The sequence below is a fragment of the Sparus aurata genome, chromosome 12 (assembly GCF_900880675.1).
Source record: "Sparus aurata chromosome 12, fSpaAur1.1, whole genome shotgun sequence".
NCBI classification, from domain to species: Eukaryota; Metazoa; Chordata; class Actinopteri; order Spariformes; family Sparidae; genus Sparus; species Sparus aurata.
In genome coordinates, this window is record NC_044198.1 from 19622464 (window position 1) to 19638793 (window position 16330).

The 16330-nt window shown below is 37.6% G+C and overlaps 2 protein-coding genes across 3 annotated transcripts; both read left to right on the forward strand.

The window, feature by feature from the left end:
• Positions 1 to 3206: 3206 nt before the first annotated feature.
• ptcd2 (pentatricopeptide repeat domain 2) lies at positions 3207 to 6260 on the forward strand. Its single transcript, XM_030435904.1, has 10 exons — positions 3207 to 3336; positions 3749 to 3841; positions 3932 to 4061; positions 4190 to 4307; positions 4410 to 4488; positions 4594 to 4685; positions 4976 to 5089; positions 5186 to 5260; positions 5349 to 5462; positions 5713 to 6260. The coding sequence occupies exons 1-10, from the start codon at positions 3207 to 3209 to the stop codon at positions 5926 to 5928; spliced, it is 1161 nt and encodes a 386-aa protein (XP_030291764.1). The 3' UTR covers positions 5929 to 6260.
• A 904-nt stretch (positions 6261 to 7164) lies between these two features.
• On the forward strand, positions 7165 to 15353 carry cacfd1 (calcium channel flower domain containing 1). 2 transcript variants are annotated; one of them, XM_030435906.1, is made up of 5 exons: positions 7165 to 7804; positions 10135 to 10207; positions 11535 to 11660; positions 11889 to 11996; positions 12206 to 12293. In XM_030435906.1, exons 1-5 carry the CDS (start codon positions 7696 to 7698, stop codon positions 12222 to 12224), a joined length of 435 nt encoding a protein of 144 aa, XP_030291766.1. In that variant the 5' UTR covers positions 7165 to 7695; the 3' UTR covers positions 12225 to 12293. The 2 variants fall into 2 exon arrangements, with proteins under 2 accessions (XP_030291766.1, XP_030291765.1); XM_030435905.1 differs by lacking the exon at positions 12206 to 12293 and adding an exon at positions 12973 to 15353 and having other exon boundaries at positions 7166 to 7804.
• Positions 15354 to 16330: the final 977 nt, after the last annotated feature.

Sequence of the window (16330 nt, forward strand, 5' to 3'; positions counted from 1 at the left end):
TAGTTTCTATGCCCTACACCTAGGCAATAACTGTACTTACTGTAAAACCAGAGGTCTGCCTAAACTGTTAGCTCATTTAAATCATGGTTTAAAACGTTGTTTACTCCACTTTCCAGTAAAAACATCAGATCCATTCTTTTTTCAATCTGCAACTTTTTTAATTGCTGACTTGTTGGTCTTTTAAATGCAATTCCCTGTTAATCTTCAGTTTTGTTTTTATTGACAGGATTTGGGAAGTATTTTATGTCCCCTTAAAGAGATACAGTGGAAACGGAGAGTGGGGATCCATTTTTTTCTGGTTTAGTCTTAAGAGACGCAACACAGCTGTGTGTTTTGACCCCGTTCTCCACTGTCAGTAAAGATACTTGCCTGATTTTGCAAGTTAGATTTTGTTGTATTGTATTGTGTACAGGCAGATTTCATCCTAGCTGTGAAGGAATACTGGGGAGCCACAACTCAACGCCTATTAATCAACTTGAATATGAATATTACAGGCATGTCTAACATGTATATCCTTCGTTGTGGGTACCATGATATGCATTTGTAGATTGAGCCAAAGAACATGCTGTGAGGCAGCATTGCTCTGCTTTCAATGCAACAAAAAAAAAGTAATTAAAAAAAAATATGTCAAATAAATAAAATATATGAAGCTTTAAAGCATAATAAAATAACAGATATAAATATATATATGAGATTGTAACATCAGAGGGTGGATATCTCTCCTCTTGTGGCGAACTGAATGACCTCTTAGATCAGACGCCCTGGGGATACTGACTGACTGAGAGAGCAGAGCAGGATAAGAGGACATGTCTCCACAATTCAGCATCCTTTGTTAAGCAGTGGGGGGGGGACCATGAGTGCACATGTCTGATGTCTCTCAGAGCTTCTCCAGCAAATATACTGCACTCCAGTAAATGGAATGCTTTATATGCACGTCCATGTAGTATCACATTATTATACCGGCGTTATGCAAATGAAAAAAGATTTCCTGCCATTTATCAAAACCTAACATGCAGCTACAAGCATTTATGATTTAGTACAAACTCAGCCACTGAGTGAACAAGCCGATGCATATAAATGTGTATCATAAGTCTTGCTATAGATGGAAGCTAACAGAGGAAGAAATATCCAGATCCTTTACTTCAATTAAAAAAAAATGATATACTGTTAAAAATACTCCACAAGTAAAAGTCTGTCCTGGGAGAGGAAGAAGTATGAAGTCACATAAAATGGACACATGTAAAGTAACTCAATTTTGTACTCAGGTACAGTAATTTAATAAATATACTAAGTTACTTTCCACCACTGGAAACTAACCTATTTAATTATCTTTCAAGGACAGTGACTTTACAACTGTGGCACTCAGCCTGACACACTAATCAGTACCAGCTGTTTTTTTTTTTATTCTGTGCCAAAACTCTTTCAGTGGGGACATTTATTAATGATGATGGAACACCCCAGGCGCTTTCCAAAACCAAAGGGAAGTGCACACAGGGATAAATCAAAGACGATGTAAGAGCTGCTGTCTGTCAGTGGAACCTGGCTGGTCGGGAAATCAAAGTCTGTGTACCAAAATAGACCGCACTACAAACAGAGCTGTATTTCCCTGTTGAATTTTGCAGCGTTTGAACACCTTCACAATAGCTGCCGCTGCACTAAACCTTCAACCTGTAGCTGTAGATGGGCTGAATGTGGGAAAGCCTGTTTTAAAATGTATGCAAACACATACATATGCAGAAAGAGAGAGAGAGAGGGAAACCCACAGAGACTCATACACCTTGCAGGATACCATAAATTATCCAAGACCCTGTGTCTGATTGGCTGAGCAAGCAATCTCAGCTGGATGGGCTGAGATCTTGTTGCTAAGGCAACAGTGGGGAACCTCCCTGTCCCAGCCCTATTTTCTCTGTGTGAGATAGTCTGTCTTAGGAGTTAATTTAAGAAGCACCTTAATCATTGTAACGATTTTTCTTCTTTTTTTTTTTGTCTTTTTGTACAACTTACATCCAGCTCACTTCTCAAAATGGCAGCAAGTTTAGCAAATTTTTTTTTTGCAGAAATCTACCGAATGGCTGCAGTGGAAAATCACATCTCATCATTAAATCTTGCGTGACGAATAATTTTTCCAGCATGACATTTCGACCCAAAGTTTTCATTGTGCAAGAAAGTTTCAACAGCCTTTTACTCAAAATTGTATAAATTCAGGTTGATTATAATTATTTGCCAAACCACAGCTGTGGTTTTTGTAACCATAATCATTTATATTTAAAAGAGAAATTAAAAATCATTATTAATTAAACTTTGCACTGTTTCCTCACAACAAGACTGACTAGGGTTGGGCCTTTCTATGTGGAGTTAGCATTAATTCTCAAATGAGTACCCTTGAACGAGGCACTGGCTTCGATCGAGGCGAGATGAGTTGGTCCCAGGGCACTGTTCTGTACATCAGATAACCACTGTCCCCCCGGGATGGGTTAAATGTACCAGTTTCACCATGCTGAGCATTTGAGCATATGAAACTATCTCCAATTTAAATGATTAAATATTGATTCTTAAGTGTAATTGCAAAAATAGGAATATTAAAAGTACTCATTTATTTTAAAATACATGAGCAAAAAGGTGAAAGGAGGAACTGCTGCCTACATAGAGAGACTAAAGTTCATTTATATCACTAAATTAACAGTATGCACTGTAGTATAGCTGGTTTTATGACAAACTGTACTACTAAAAGCCCCAAACTGCAGATATGTGCATGACCGTCTCCAGACTTGTTGTAAGTGCAGTGCAACAGCAACACCTGGAGGTTAGAATATGAACACCTTTTGAGCTGCTGGCGTCGGTCAGTTAATAAAATGTTTGTCCCGTTTATTGCGAAGACAACGTGTCCCTCAAAAAACTAATGCAACTTTGTGCTACAGAGAAGAAATAGAGGACTTTAACATAAATGACATGGTACTAAAAATTCACTGTACTGAACTGCTGGGCCGGATCACAGGGCGCCGCCATATTGGATGATACCAACTGCTAATTGCGCACTACAAAGTATAAAGCAAATTAAAACAAATAGCTACAAACAATGTCAATCTCGAATCGAAATAATTATTGTGTGTCCGTGTATTCAAATGTATAGCGGGCCATTTCAGGCAGTATTTGGTGGTTTAAAACGCCATAACATCTCCGATAGCATCCCCTTTGTATTCGTTTTTATGGTACAGTCAGTCGGCAATATGGCGCTGGCCAGGCTGGGTAAGTGTTGTCGGTCGTTGGTTCGTGAGTCCTCCAAAAGTGTGTTTTGTCGTGTTGTACGGCCTGGCTGGAATGAAGGCTGTGGGGGAGGTAAGACGAATAAAACTCGACAGCGTGTTTCCTGTCTGATACACATGTGTCCATTAAACTAGCTGCTTTACACACAAAGAAGCTAACGTAACGTACAGCAGCCCCATGTAAATAACCTACATGTGTAACTACATAGGTGCTAACGGATCACAAAGATCCACTAAAGTCAGCTTAGCTGCCTTTGTATTAATTGTCTTATTCATTAGCCATCGTATTCGAAATGTTAAGGGATTATGGCATCATAAGCTAGCAAGCTATGTTAATTGATGATACAAGGGACTGGGCGCTTACCTGAAAAAATAGGTAATGTTTAATGTTTGCTAGCCTTGAAACTGTCCCATCATTAGTTTCACCACACAACACCACTGCATGTTTATAGTAATGTGCATCATTGGAACTGTTATCTCTGCAGCTAAGAGGCACCTGTTGTCAGAAGATGTTATCAAGCTACAGAACTTCCAGCAGAGGAAGCTGGCTGTGGCTCATCTTGTCACTGGACACAAAGGTGATGTAGCTCTCATTGTCTCCAAGCTGAATTTCTTTTTCGTCATGTGTGTTTATGCATAGGAGCTCATTGTTTCTCCTCATTTTACAGGAAATTATATTGAGCTCTTCAGTGAGAAGCTGGAAAAGAATGAGCTGATATTGAGAGATGAGCTGAAGCTTCTGCTTCACTTGTGTCAGTCTGCAGATGACATGATGATAGTCAGAGATGCCATTTATAGGTGAGGTACATCCTTGTATTGACAGTTTTGTAAAGCACTGTTTGTTTTAGCACTAAGAATAAACTTTGAATATGATTTTGACTGCTTCTAAATTATATATAACTACTTATTTTATTTGCACTCTCAAGGTATCATGCAGAGAATGGGAACTTGGCACATGGAGAGTTCAGATTTGGTCCTCTCTTCATGAGACTGTGCTATGAGCTGGGTTTAGAGGACTTGGCTGCTGCCACTGTTACAGATCAAGTAAGTTAACCAAAACACTGACTATTGACAAAGTGCCACAAGAGGTTAACAAAAAGATAGGATTGATTCTTTTCTAACATTTGCTGTCATTTGTCTGAACAGAATATGAGAGGATTTTTCAACGACGCAACCTCCTTCAACATCGCCATTGACATGTTATTCACAAAAGGCTCTTATGAAAGTAAGTGACTGATCAAACTTTGAAGGGTGTTTTTTTGTTTTGTTTTTTTTCATTGCTGAAATTATGATCTGATGTATGTAATATTCCAAACTTTGGCTATTACAGGGTCCCTTGAGGTACTAAGAACCATGAGGAGCCAAGGTGTACAATTTAATAAAGACACAATGACACTGGCGATCGGCACATGCTATAAACTGGTAATGTTCAAATGAATTGAAGTTTATTTTATTTAATGCTGTGAAATTATTTAAATATTATTGACATTGCAGTATGCCCAAGCAAGACAAAGAAAGATTATAATCAAGTACTATAGTGCTGCAGAGATGCTCTTGCCCACAAATCTTATTCACTAGATGTAAGAAAACATGTTTGTTTGGCACATACCCCATTTTATTACACTCCCAAGAGTTACATTGATGGCAAGATTATGTTTTAATATCTAAAAACCCTTCACAGTCAGTCAGTGTTTTGTTTTTATTGTTGTCAGAACACTACAGAGTCCTACAGGATCTGCACCGCTCTGATAGAGGACAGACAGTCAAAAGGAAACTTCATCCCCAGACATGCTTACTGCTTTGCTGTAGCATTAGCACTTCGACAAGTGAGTTACATCTTCTCCTTCTGTTCCTTTCATTCGTGCAGAAAAATGTGGAAAATATTAAAACATCATGGATCACCTGTTTTGTATTTTTTCCAGAATGACATTGAAAAGGCACAGTCATTGTTTTCACAAATAATGAGTACTGACAGCAGATTATGCCAAAATTTGAAGGTAAGGCTGCATCATGTAAGGTGTGTGTATACATACTGTCTTAAAGATTTCATTCAATGATTAATGTTTTTATTTTAACGTGATTTAGGTTTTAATACTAACGATGTCAGGAGCAGTGACAGATGCCATTTCCATCCTGTCTGCAGCCAAGTTGCCTAAAAGCCCTTCTTTTGTAAAGAAGCCTGAATTTTCTCAAGAGGTGGTAAGTCAGAAGTTGGACTGTCAGAGCACTGACATTTATGCAACTTATTATTTTAAAAAATAACACCATTAGACACAAGTTAGATTTTTCAAAAATATTTGACTGTTTAAGAGAAGACTGAATAAAGGGAAAACCTAACAAACATAAAAGGGGTTTGATCCTTTACTGGAACTGGACATATTTCCTTAAAATAGGTAATACAAGTTACAGAGAGACAGTTTCCTCAGTGGTGTCTTGCGTCTTGTTTCAGGTGGGTTTGCTGCGCTTGCAGGGTGAAGGTGGACCACACATGATGAAAATAGAGCAGGTAGTGACTTTGCTCGAGCAATCCAATCAGGTTACCCTGCTGACTCTCGAGGACATGCTATGCCGCACACCCACAGGGAAGAGGAAGCCAATAATGGAGGAGAGGCGGACCAGCCGAAGGACCCTCAAGCCAATACAGTCCACTCTGCTGTTAGAGTGAGAGAAGCTGAGTGCCATCCCCTCAACTAAAGGGTCTGACATTAAGGCTGAACAGAACCAGTCAAACACGCTCACTCGGCCTAGAGTTGACTTTGTCACGATTGCTTCATCTACCTCTCCTAAAACACAGACAGTCACCTCTCTACAAATTTGTCCCTTTTTGGTCTTCCTTGTCAAAACTTTGAGGTCACCATTCAAGTTTGTGCAGCACGCACTTCAAGTTAAAGCTGATGAGAGAAAAAAACTGTTATGTACCAGTTGATTTGGGATGAATGTGTTGTATTTATGTGTGAATGAGTGATTAAAGGTGAATCTGATACTTAATTATGAAAATAATCTTTTTTCGTTTTGCTTTCATGAATGGGCATGAATCAGGTTTCCAAAATGGTCAAGGTTGCCTTGAAACAATGGTCAGCTATCCACAAGTTATGCTTGCTGTAATCATTCTTCCTGTTCATGGCGATTAAAAGGACACTTTCAGTGTAGGTGATGGGGGTAGAAAATTCACTAACATAATTTCATCTGAAGTATTTAGGTATATTTTTGCCATATCTGATAAACTTTAACTACTTTTTTCCATAACATAATTAACCAGCAATGGCATGTACTTCACATTAAGGTCAGTGTTACTTAATAGGCAATAAACCCCTTTATATTTATATTAATTTCAAAGATCCTCATTGTTAGCACATAGATTCAAAGAAAACTTAAATGCTGTAACAGAATCTTCTTGGAAACAGTGACACAAAAGCAATAAAAGATATATCATAGCGAAAAAAGAAGCACACAGATGTGCCTCTAGTCTTCCTGGGGTTAGGAACAAAAAATGCAATATATTCAAGCAAATTTTCTAATTTTCACAGCACTTGGATAAAACAATATGTAGATGTAGCTGACTCTGATAATCAGAAAAAAAGTGAATATCATATCATATAAGCGGCCAGGTTGATGATTGGTCAACCCATAGTTTACACCACAGTATATATACCCTTGAATATATGTATAATTGTATTCTAACTTGTACTTTTGACTGTTACTCAAATACTATTCATTTGAGTGACTTAAACTTCCACCAAATAAATATTTTACCACCATATCTTTCCTTTATCTTCACTCAGGTAGGAGTTTGGGGTACATTTTATCATCACTTTTTGTTCCTGAATAGATCATCACAAATGTGTAGTAATATATTCATCACATTCCTAAAATCTTGACGATCTGAACAGCATGTAAACAAACCATGACGCATACCAGAGCCCTCCCACAATGCACCGCTTACATCGACTGAGCGGCAGCCAGGTAGAAGAACAACAACGCGGCTACTTCAACCGAAACAAACCTCGTGAATATAACGTCAGTGGACAGGTTTAAGGCAGGAGAAAGTGAGGCCAGGATTGTTTTAAGACATTTTTAGGCTTCCAGGGGGAGTTTCGGGCGGATGCGGCGGTGATAGCCACTCCTAGCGGCAGCTGGTGGCGGTGCTTCTTAGCATCAGCTAGCCCGGTTAGCTGGTTGTAACTGACGGGGCGAAGCTGTGAGAAAAGCCGCTGGTAACATCAGGCAGCTCGCCCAATCACAAACAGAAAATATAGTTTTTTTTAATACATAAAAGTTTAAGTTACATCTACTAGATAGGAGACGCCGTGTCGGTGTGAAAAGCGAGTGAGCGGTTAGTTTGTGTTAGCTAAGTTAACTTAGCTTTTGTTTAGGTTGTCTCAGGCTGACAGTTGTAAATACTGGCTTTAGCTAACGTCGCGACAAAAACACAATGAGCTCTGAGGAGACCGCACCGTCCACTAAAGCCACTCCGGAGGATGATGGCATGACATGGTGGTACCGATGGATCTGCAAAATAGCTGGGGTCTTGGGAGGAATATGTAAGTAGTTCTTAAAGTCTGTTTCTTTCGTGGCTTCATAACTTAATAAATGATGAGCCCACATGAACCCACATCTTGCTACAGCTATTCACTGTTTACTACAGCAGTAAATGTAATGTCTTGATACTATTTATTATGTGGACTCTTTAGCTTTGTATTGATATTAGAATTACACGACAGCAAGGACGTCAGATCACTGTATTGGTTAAAAAACAACAACAATCGAACATGTATACTTAAATTGCTGAGCTAGCCCAGACAAAAGCTTTGTCACAGCCTATTGTCCCCTCACTGCAGCAGCCACTGCTGGGCACCGCCTGTTTGCAAGGCTTGCTCATTCCAAAACACCTTATTATTCCAAAATTAACTGTATGATGTGAGCACACGTAGCTCACAACAAGTATGTTGACACTTTCCCTCAGGACTTCAGTGTGAAGGGGAAGTGATTTTTTTACTGCTGGCTTTGCAGTTTTCCAGCAGCATTGCAGCCCTCTGTCCTTCTCTCCTTCTCAGTGACACCAGAGTCACAGTGCCTGTATCACATTAACCACCTGGAGCACTGCATATTCAATGGGGCTCTGTATTATTAAGGAGGCTGGATGCTCTAAAGGGGCAGGATGTGCTACACGGTTATTCCACTGCTTGTGACAGCGTGGGCTTGTCTGGGCCAAACTTACTTACCCTTTATTCTACCCAGACTTTTGGCCTGAATCTTTCTTTTTTTCACTCAAATATAGTGTGTGGATGGACAAAACTATCAATTAATTGATACATATCCATGCTGAATCATTCAAATGGTATTGTCACTATACTTGAAAGCAAAAAATGCAGCCAGTACTGGTGTACAAATACTTTGAAAAATTAGATTTCAGACAGTTTCAAATATTCAGAATGTATATATTTGGGTATTTTCGTCAACTCTAATTATGAAAGTGTTTCAGTACTGCCTTTTTGCTTTCCCTTCTTCTCATCACTTGCCTCATTCACTCCAGTTAGCTCGCAGTGTTAGCTCATTAAAGGTGGCAACTGCAGAGACACTGCAACCCGTTTGGGATGTCAAAGAAAACAGCAGGAGTGCAGTTTGTTCGCATTTCAGACAAATGAGCAAGAAAAGGCAAAGGATATAAGCATTTTCAATCGCTGCAGGTTTGGCAGGTTGTGGCTTCATGTTGCCAGAATGATTACACAGACCATCTGATCATTTTTAACAGTTGACCCCAAAAGCTGACATGTCCTCATTGTGTTTATAAGTGATACATTCACAACAGCAGATAAACCTCACATTACATCTTCTGTCATGTATTGTTTTATGTTCTTGTGAATAAAACTGATAGTTAGGTTTTTGGTTTTTTTTCCCACTTCTAAAACTGACACCAATAGGTGATTTACTGCTGTTGTGCTAATTGCTTAAGCTGACACAATTCTGCTTATTTCTTGTTGCCCTATATCACACATTATTTAAGAGCCTACTGAAGATTTCTGTATGTAGAACAAATCTATTTTTCACAGATTTCTCACAACCCGTGAACGCACAGCCAGTGGTGTACCTACAAATGAACTTATGGATGTTAATACACCCCTTATCTAATTTATCAGTCGACACATATTTTAGACAATATAGTTGGACGTTGGATTCAGGCAGCGTCCGTTTGCCTTGTTTGTGGAGCTCAGTGGAAAAGTAATAGGATAATAAGGACAAATCACAACCATGGCAGATGCTTTTAAAGAAAAAGGTCTCTATACAAAATATTCTGAATTATCATTGAAATAATCTGTCTGAAACAAATTACATGAAAAATGTAGCCTGCTTTCATTTTGACACAGTTGTAATTAGTGGGTCAAATTTGATATTGGTAATTGATTTCAGCCTAACAATGTTTCATTATAGCTGTTACATCTAGATAGCAGAGCTGGAGTCCAAATTGTATCCAGTGTTTTTCAGAAGTTTCCAAATTACTTTATTTAAGATAGAGTTTATATAAAGCCAAATTATTTAAAAGTCATGTGCTGCTGTTGCTCTGGACATTTCTCTTCTTGTCATGCCTTTGTCTCCACATGCCGTATGTGCTCAATATGTTCCGCATTGCTGATTTTCTTGTGGTGTGTATAGTGTACAGGCAGTGCTAACCAAGCAGTATATAAATGAAAACTTGTATGCAGTTGTCATCTCTTAACAGCCACATCCATCACTTTAAGATCTAATCTTCCTTCTGGGATAAAAAATCTTTAAATAAAATACCAATAGCTAATACTTTGCGTATAATGGTGTGATCTGTCATGTGTCATATCTTAATAACGGCCCCCACTTTTGTCTTGTCCAATTCATGCAGCCTGCGCCGTCTCAGGAGTGTGGAACTGTGTCACTGTGAACCCTTTAAACATCGCTGCAGGGGTATGGATGGTGTAAGTCTTTGCCACTGTTACGCTTACTTTAAAGTAGCATGTATTAATTTGATTTATTCACATTCCTTATGACAAATTATTTTTATATGCTGTGTTGGTATACAGGAGAAAAACAAATATACAAACATACTTAAACATGTATTTAATATACAGTGTGCTTTGTTTCCTCAACTGTATTCATTTAAGCTCAGGTCCATTTACTGTAGGTGTCAGAATACTAATACGAATACAGCCTGATGATCTTTTAATATATTCAATAAGACAATACTTCAATTTATTGTATGGCAGGTTACTGACAGCTGGTTCTGTTCACATAAAAACTATCATTAACATGAATGATCTGTCGGAGCTTTACTGTGCAGATTTACAGTTTTTCAAGTACATGTATCTTTTGCATTATGCACCTTTATTACCTGTTAATTTGCATTCCTCTGTTTGTATCATACGTCGATAGTGAGCAGCAGTCTCATGTAGCCATGGAGCCACACCTACTGCTCAAGTAACAGAGGTGTAAAGTTTTTCCTATTATGAACATGTTGTGCCAAAGACTGCAAAGATTTGAAGACTAAAGCACATAAAGGAAACTCGGCTGTGGTTTGTTTTTTCTCTTCCAAAAATGTTTTAAAAATAAGATATCAACATCTAATCAGCTAGAAATAAATATGAATTAATACAATTACAATCAAGACATTTGTGTCCTTGATCAGGAGAAATTGAATGAACAACTATTCTGATAAATGATCAGTGATTTTACAGGCAACAGTCTTTAAAATGCATTGAGGTTTCTGAAATGTTAGGATTTGCTGCTGGTCTTGTCATACGTGATAGTCAACTAAATGATTATTTTTTTTTCAACTGTTGGGTCAGAAAGATCAAATAATTTGAACACTCTCCTTGAAAGATGGGAAATGGGAATGGCCAATTTTTCACTATTTACTTACAATGTTTATTACTGTAACTATTTTGATGATTGAGTCATCATGTTAGTCAATTTTCTAGCAAAAATAACAATTATCAGTTTCAGACTGTTAATCTGACAAAAAATGACATTTGAAGACAATAATGATTAATAGTAGATAATCATTAAAACACTATCTCACTGTGGAAACTTTGCTGATGTTTCTACGTCAGTAAACATGCGAGTGCTCCAACCCATTTTGTACACCCTGAATTATGACAATGACACAATGATGCTTCGTTGCTGCTCTGCTGCTGTATTAAAATTACTCCAGACCTCCATCATTTAAGCCACAGCTGTAGAGTATTTGAGATAGAAATGCACAAGATGATTCACTGCTGTGTTTGTGTCCTCTCCTGCTGTCTCAAGGTTGAATGCCTTCGTGCTGTTTCTGTGTGAAGTCCCATTTTGTTGCCAGTTCATAGAGTTTGCTAATGCAGTGGCAGCCCGGGCAGACAAATTCAAGCCTTGGCAGAAAGCCTTCTTCTACTGTGGGTAAGAACAACAATGCATTGTACTCTGTATGTCAGTGGAGACTGTACTTCACTGTATAAAAAATTAAGTTTTTGGAATGTGAATTTCTGATAGCTATTAACATTGCATAAACAGTTAGACATACTTTTGGGAAGTGTGTTGCTTTTATCTACAGTATGTATTTAATATGATTTACTGACTTTTGTCTCTTGTCTCTTGTTGGATATCCCTTTGCTTGCTAATTTTCAGGATGGCTCTGTTCCCCGTTTTCCTGAGTTTCTCCTTTACAACATTGTTTGGAAACGCCATCGCCTTTGCTACAGGAGTTCTGTATGGCCTTGCATCTTTAGGCAAAAAGTAAGATTTTTGTTAGTCATTTGCAACATGTAATGAAGTAATTTATCAAAGCTTTTAAGATTATCCAGAGAAAATGTCAGCTATTGTGTAAAATGCGACTTTTGACTGTCCTTTTGAGTGAAAGCTGCACAATATGGATATTTTGTAATTACTCATCTCTCTTGATGTCTCACTCATAAAAACACTCTTCTAAAATGTCATTAAAACAGACTCTCATATTTGAATTAAAGAATATTCTATGGGAATAGAACAGTGACAGTGAATTTCGGCATTGAAAACAAAACCTAAACTGAAAAAGAAAATATTGACATTAAAACATTTGTATCTGAAAGAATTGAATTGGCACTAAAAACATATTCAACACTAGAAAAAGTTCCACTGACACAAAGTTGAAACCAGTGACACTGAAAAAAAATCACATCAAAACACAAAAACATTGGCATTTCAACATTGCAATCTGAGTAAGTTGCATACAGACTTGAAATATTTAATTTAGTTTTTACATTATAGGCGTTTTTACGTGATTTTCACCATCTTTTGTTTTTTCTTCACGTTTGTCACTTTACAGTAACAGGTTTTTTTTACGCCGTCAGAATTTTTACAATGTTCTTCCAACATATTTGTATCAGTGCCACTACAATTATTCCAAATACAGAAGTTTAATACCAGTGTTTCCTTTTTCAGTTCATGTTTTGTTTTCAGTGCCAAACCCGCTGACGCCGTTCTAGCCCTGTGGTGTTCCACATTCTAATCAGTTAATACGATTTTATTTTATGCTTCCTAACAACCATAATGAGCCTATTTATTCATGTAAATTAACTTGTGACAAGGTGCGCCGTGTAATAACCTCGCAATTAACAATTTCGTCTACTCTTGTCACACTGCTTTTCCTTTGTTTCCATCCACCTCTCCCTCTTCATAACTTTTTATTACCCTCCTTCTCTCGCATCCTTCCTTCCTTGTCTTTCTCTCTCAGGGGAGACGCGGTGACTTATGCCAGACTGCAGCATCAGAAACAGGGCGATGAGGAGAGGATGACGGGAACGACAAACGGGGCTCCAGAGTGAAGCGCTTGCCTTCCCACTCTCTCTTCTTTAGTTCTTACAGATGCATTTTCTCCCTGTACTCCATCCATCGTACCTCTTCACTCCATTCTTTCCTCTCTCCCACCTCTAACACTACATAACAATGGTATTTGTTTTATTAATTTTCTTGAACTACTGCATTCTTGTTGTCCTGACCTGATAGTATCCAAACAGATTGGTGTTGGGTTCAGTCCATTATTTGGTACCTGGCATGTAAATGGGGGTCTCTCATTGTGAATCGATACCTCAGATTATAAATTTTGTTTTTCACGATTTTTCTCATGAGTTAAATTTATTGTCTTTTTCCCTTTGTTGTTTCTTGCTGTTTTCAGTTGTAAACCTTGTTTTTGCACGAAAAAAAAAGAAATGTGAGGCACAGCTTTGTGTGTTGCCCAAGAGCCTTTCAGGAAATCCAAATAGAAATTGTTGTGATTGCTAAGTATACATGATTGACTTTAGGTTATTCGGTTCAACTTTGAGGCTGTGATTCAGAGTTGTCTGATTTAAAGAGCGGATAAAGATCAAATGAGGACATTGACACACAAATATTGGAGCTCTTTTGCAGCTGATCAATATCATCACAGTTTTAAGCAGTGCAATGCAATTTACTTTTAGCATTGAATGTATGTGACGAGAATTAAAAGTCATGGTAACTGTGAAAACTAGGGCTAGAAAAGTTACATTTCCATTCAAAATTATGGGATCTTATTAAGTTCTTACAGACTAAGCTTTGGTTTTGATGACAGAAGTTTTGTTTTATTATTCGATAATTTCATTTGTGTTGACAGGGACTAGATTACCAATTGTATTAAAAGAAACTGCCTAAAGATGAAGTTATTCAACTTGACAGTTACATGAAAAATCTGTAAATAACCTCAAATATTTCCTTAACTTGTTCCCTGTGTTTGAGTTGTATTTTGTTGGACAACTTTAAAGTATCTGCATATCAGCAGACTACTAGTAGGATTTGTGTTGATGATTTTAGTAGTTTTAGGTTAGATTCCATGCAAGTACATCATGAGGAAAATGTGGCAGTTTGATTTCATGTTTAGACTTCAACTACAGAATTTAATCTGAATCAACCAAACCAAAAGTATGATTATGGTTTTAAAGTGTTACACACAACTCTGAATTGCAGCCTGAATGCATTTTAAACATACATAGAAAGGCATTATGAATATTCTTAACATTGGGGGAATGTATCTGGTATACCCAAAGATAAAGACTGTTTATTTTTGTTTGATGCTTTCATATATTCATTATTGTTCAGTTGGTCTTAAGCTCAGTTGTGGCATTCCTGCACTAAACTTTTGGTAGCACAGCCTCTGGTATATAGGGAACTCAATTAAAAGATTCAGTGCATTGGACAGCTTGTTTACATTTAGTTTGTCACGATCAAGTAGCCAGTAGCCAGCTTGTGGCTGCAGATTGTGTAATGTAAAACTAGATTGTGCGCTTATTTGTTCTCCTTTTCAAAACATGTACCTTTTTTTATTTTGGAATCCGTTACTGAATACCTGTTGTATTTATTCTTAGTCATAATTAGTACACTCTACCAAAACCCATTAAATTATTGATGTTGATAAAATGTATTTAATGAGGGGAAGTGTCTTGATTCAGGGACTAATTGGTCTGTATCCCACACAATGATCAGAGCCGTGGTTTGCCTTCGTCACTCGAATGAGGTATGCAGTGGTCAGCAATGTACCTTTTGTGTTGTTTTGTTGCCTTGCCACCGTCGTGTCATGTGTAACGAGGATGCTTCGGGAATAATTGTTTACACGTACCTCTTACAGCCGTTTCTATCTTAAGTCTATTACTCGCTGCTGGATTATTGGCACATTACCACCAGCTCTCAGGTATCATACTTAGCAATGCAAAGTGTTAGTAGTTCATGCGTAGATCCTAGATTTATGGTAACACACGTACAGTTAGCATGTGTAAAACATTGAAAACATGCTCAGCCAGCATTTATGAGTGATAAAACACTACACACACCAGCAGTATGCTACAGTCTGGCACTACACACTCTCACACGACAGTTTTAAGTCTAAGACATAGAAACACAAAACCACCTCTCTCCTTGTTCACAGCCACCCGTCTTTATTTTATTGCAGTGACTTGCATCCAAGACTCCTTTTGATTTGAATGAATTCAAATTTGGAGGTGTTTGGAGCATATTTTGCTGTAAGGGATATGTGTAAAATGTGTGTTTTGATGTGAATCCTGATCCTGTTATCATAAAGTGAATTAAACAAACTTGCTACTTCTACCATGCTGTCGGCTTCTCATGTTCGTTGGGCCAGCCTCTAGGTCCTTAAATTCTTCCGACCTTTATTATCCTCAGACTTCTGTGCTCGGGTCACCAGCCGGCCACAATTTTCACTCATTCAGTCAAACATATACATGTAGATATAGATTTTCTTTCTTTCTTTCTTTCTTTAACGTTACAACATTTTGCGTTTTCTTCCTTTCTTTTTTTTTCATTCATGGTCCACAGAGAGACTAAACAGCATTGAACACCTATTTAATGCTAATTAAAACATTAGGCTTCTTTGAACTATAAATTGATCTTTCTCAATTCTCTATAAATACTGTAAAGAAACAGCCGAGTAAGACTTACAGATGGTCCCATTTCAGGTATTAATTATTATTATTATTATTAAAGAAATCTAGAGGTGTTGACCTCACAAGTAAAGTGAAAGGGCTCATTTCAGGATGCAGCTGATATAGTCAGACATTGTTGGAGATGTATGTTAAATATGGCAAATGGCAAAAAAAAAAAAAACAGAACAAATGGAAATTAAATGAAGTTTCAGATTCTGTTTAAATGGTCAGAAACGGTTCAGTTTCTAAATAAAATAAATAAAAGACTGTCTTGCCAGCATTTTTTTAGTGCGTAGGTTTCAAGGAGTATAATATCAGCAGATTGTAAGTTGTAGGTGGGTAATTTCAACATATTAACCCAGGGAAACAATATTTGCTGACAACATGAAACCCCTCGAAATGTCTCCATAATGTATCACATTAGGAAGATATTAAGCTGGGGAACAAGGGGCACCGTAAGCATGTAATGCGAAACATAGACACCCAGATTAAGTTGGGAGTCATTAAAGCTTATATCTCTTGTGACCACTGTGACTCAGAGTGTGATATTATTCAAAAACTGTAGGTATGTGTATTAATGGGAGCATTAAATGTTAAAAAAAAACAACAACTAAAAACTAAAAAACATTTGATGCCATGTCA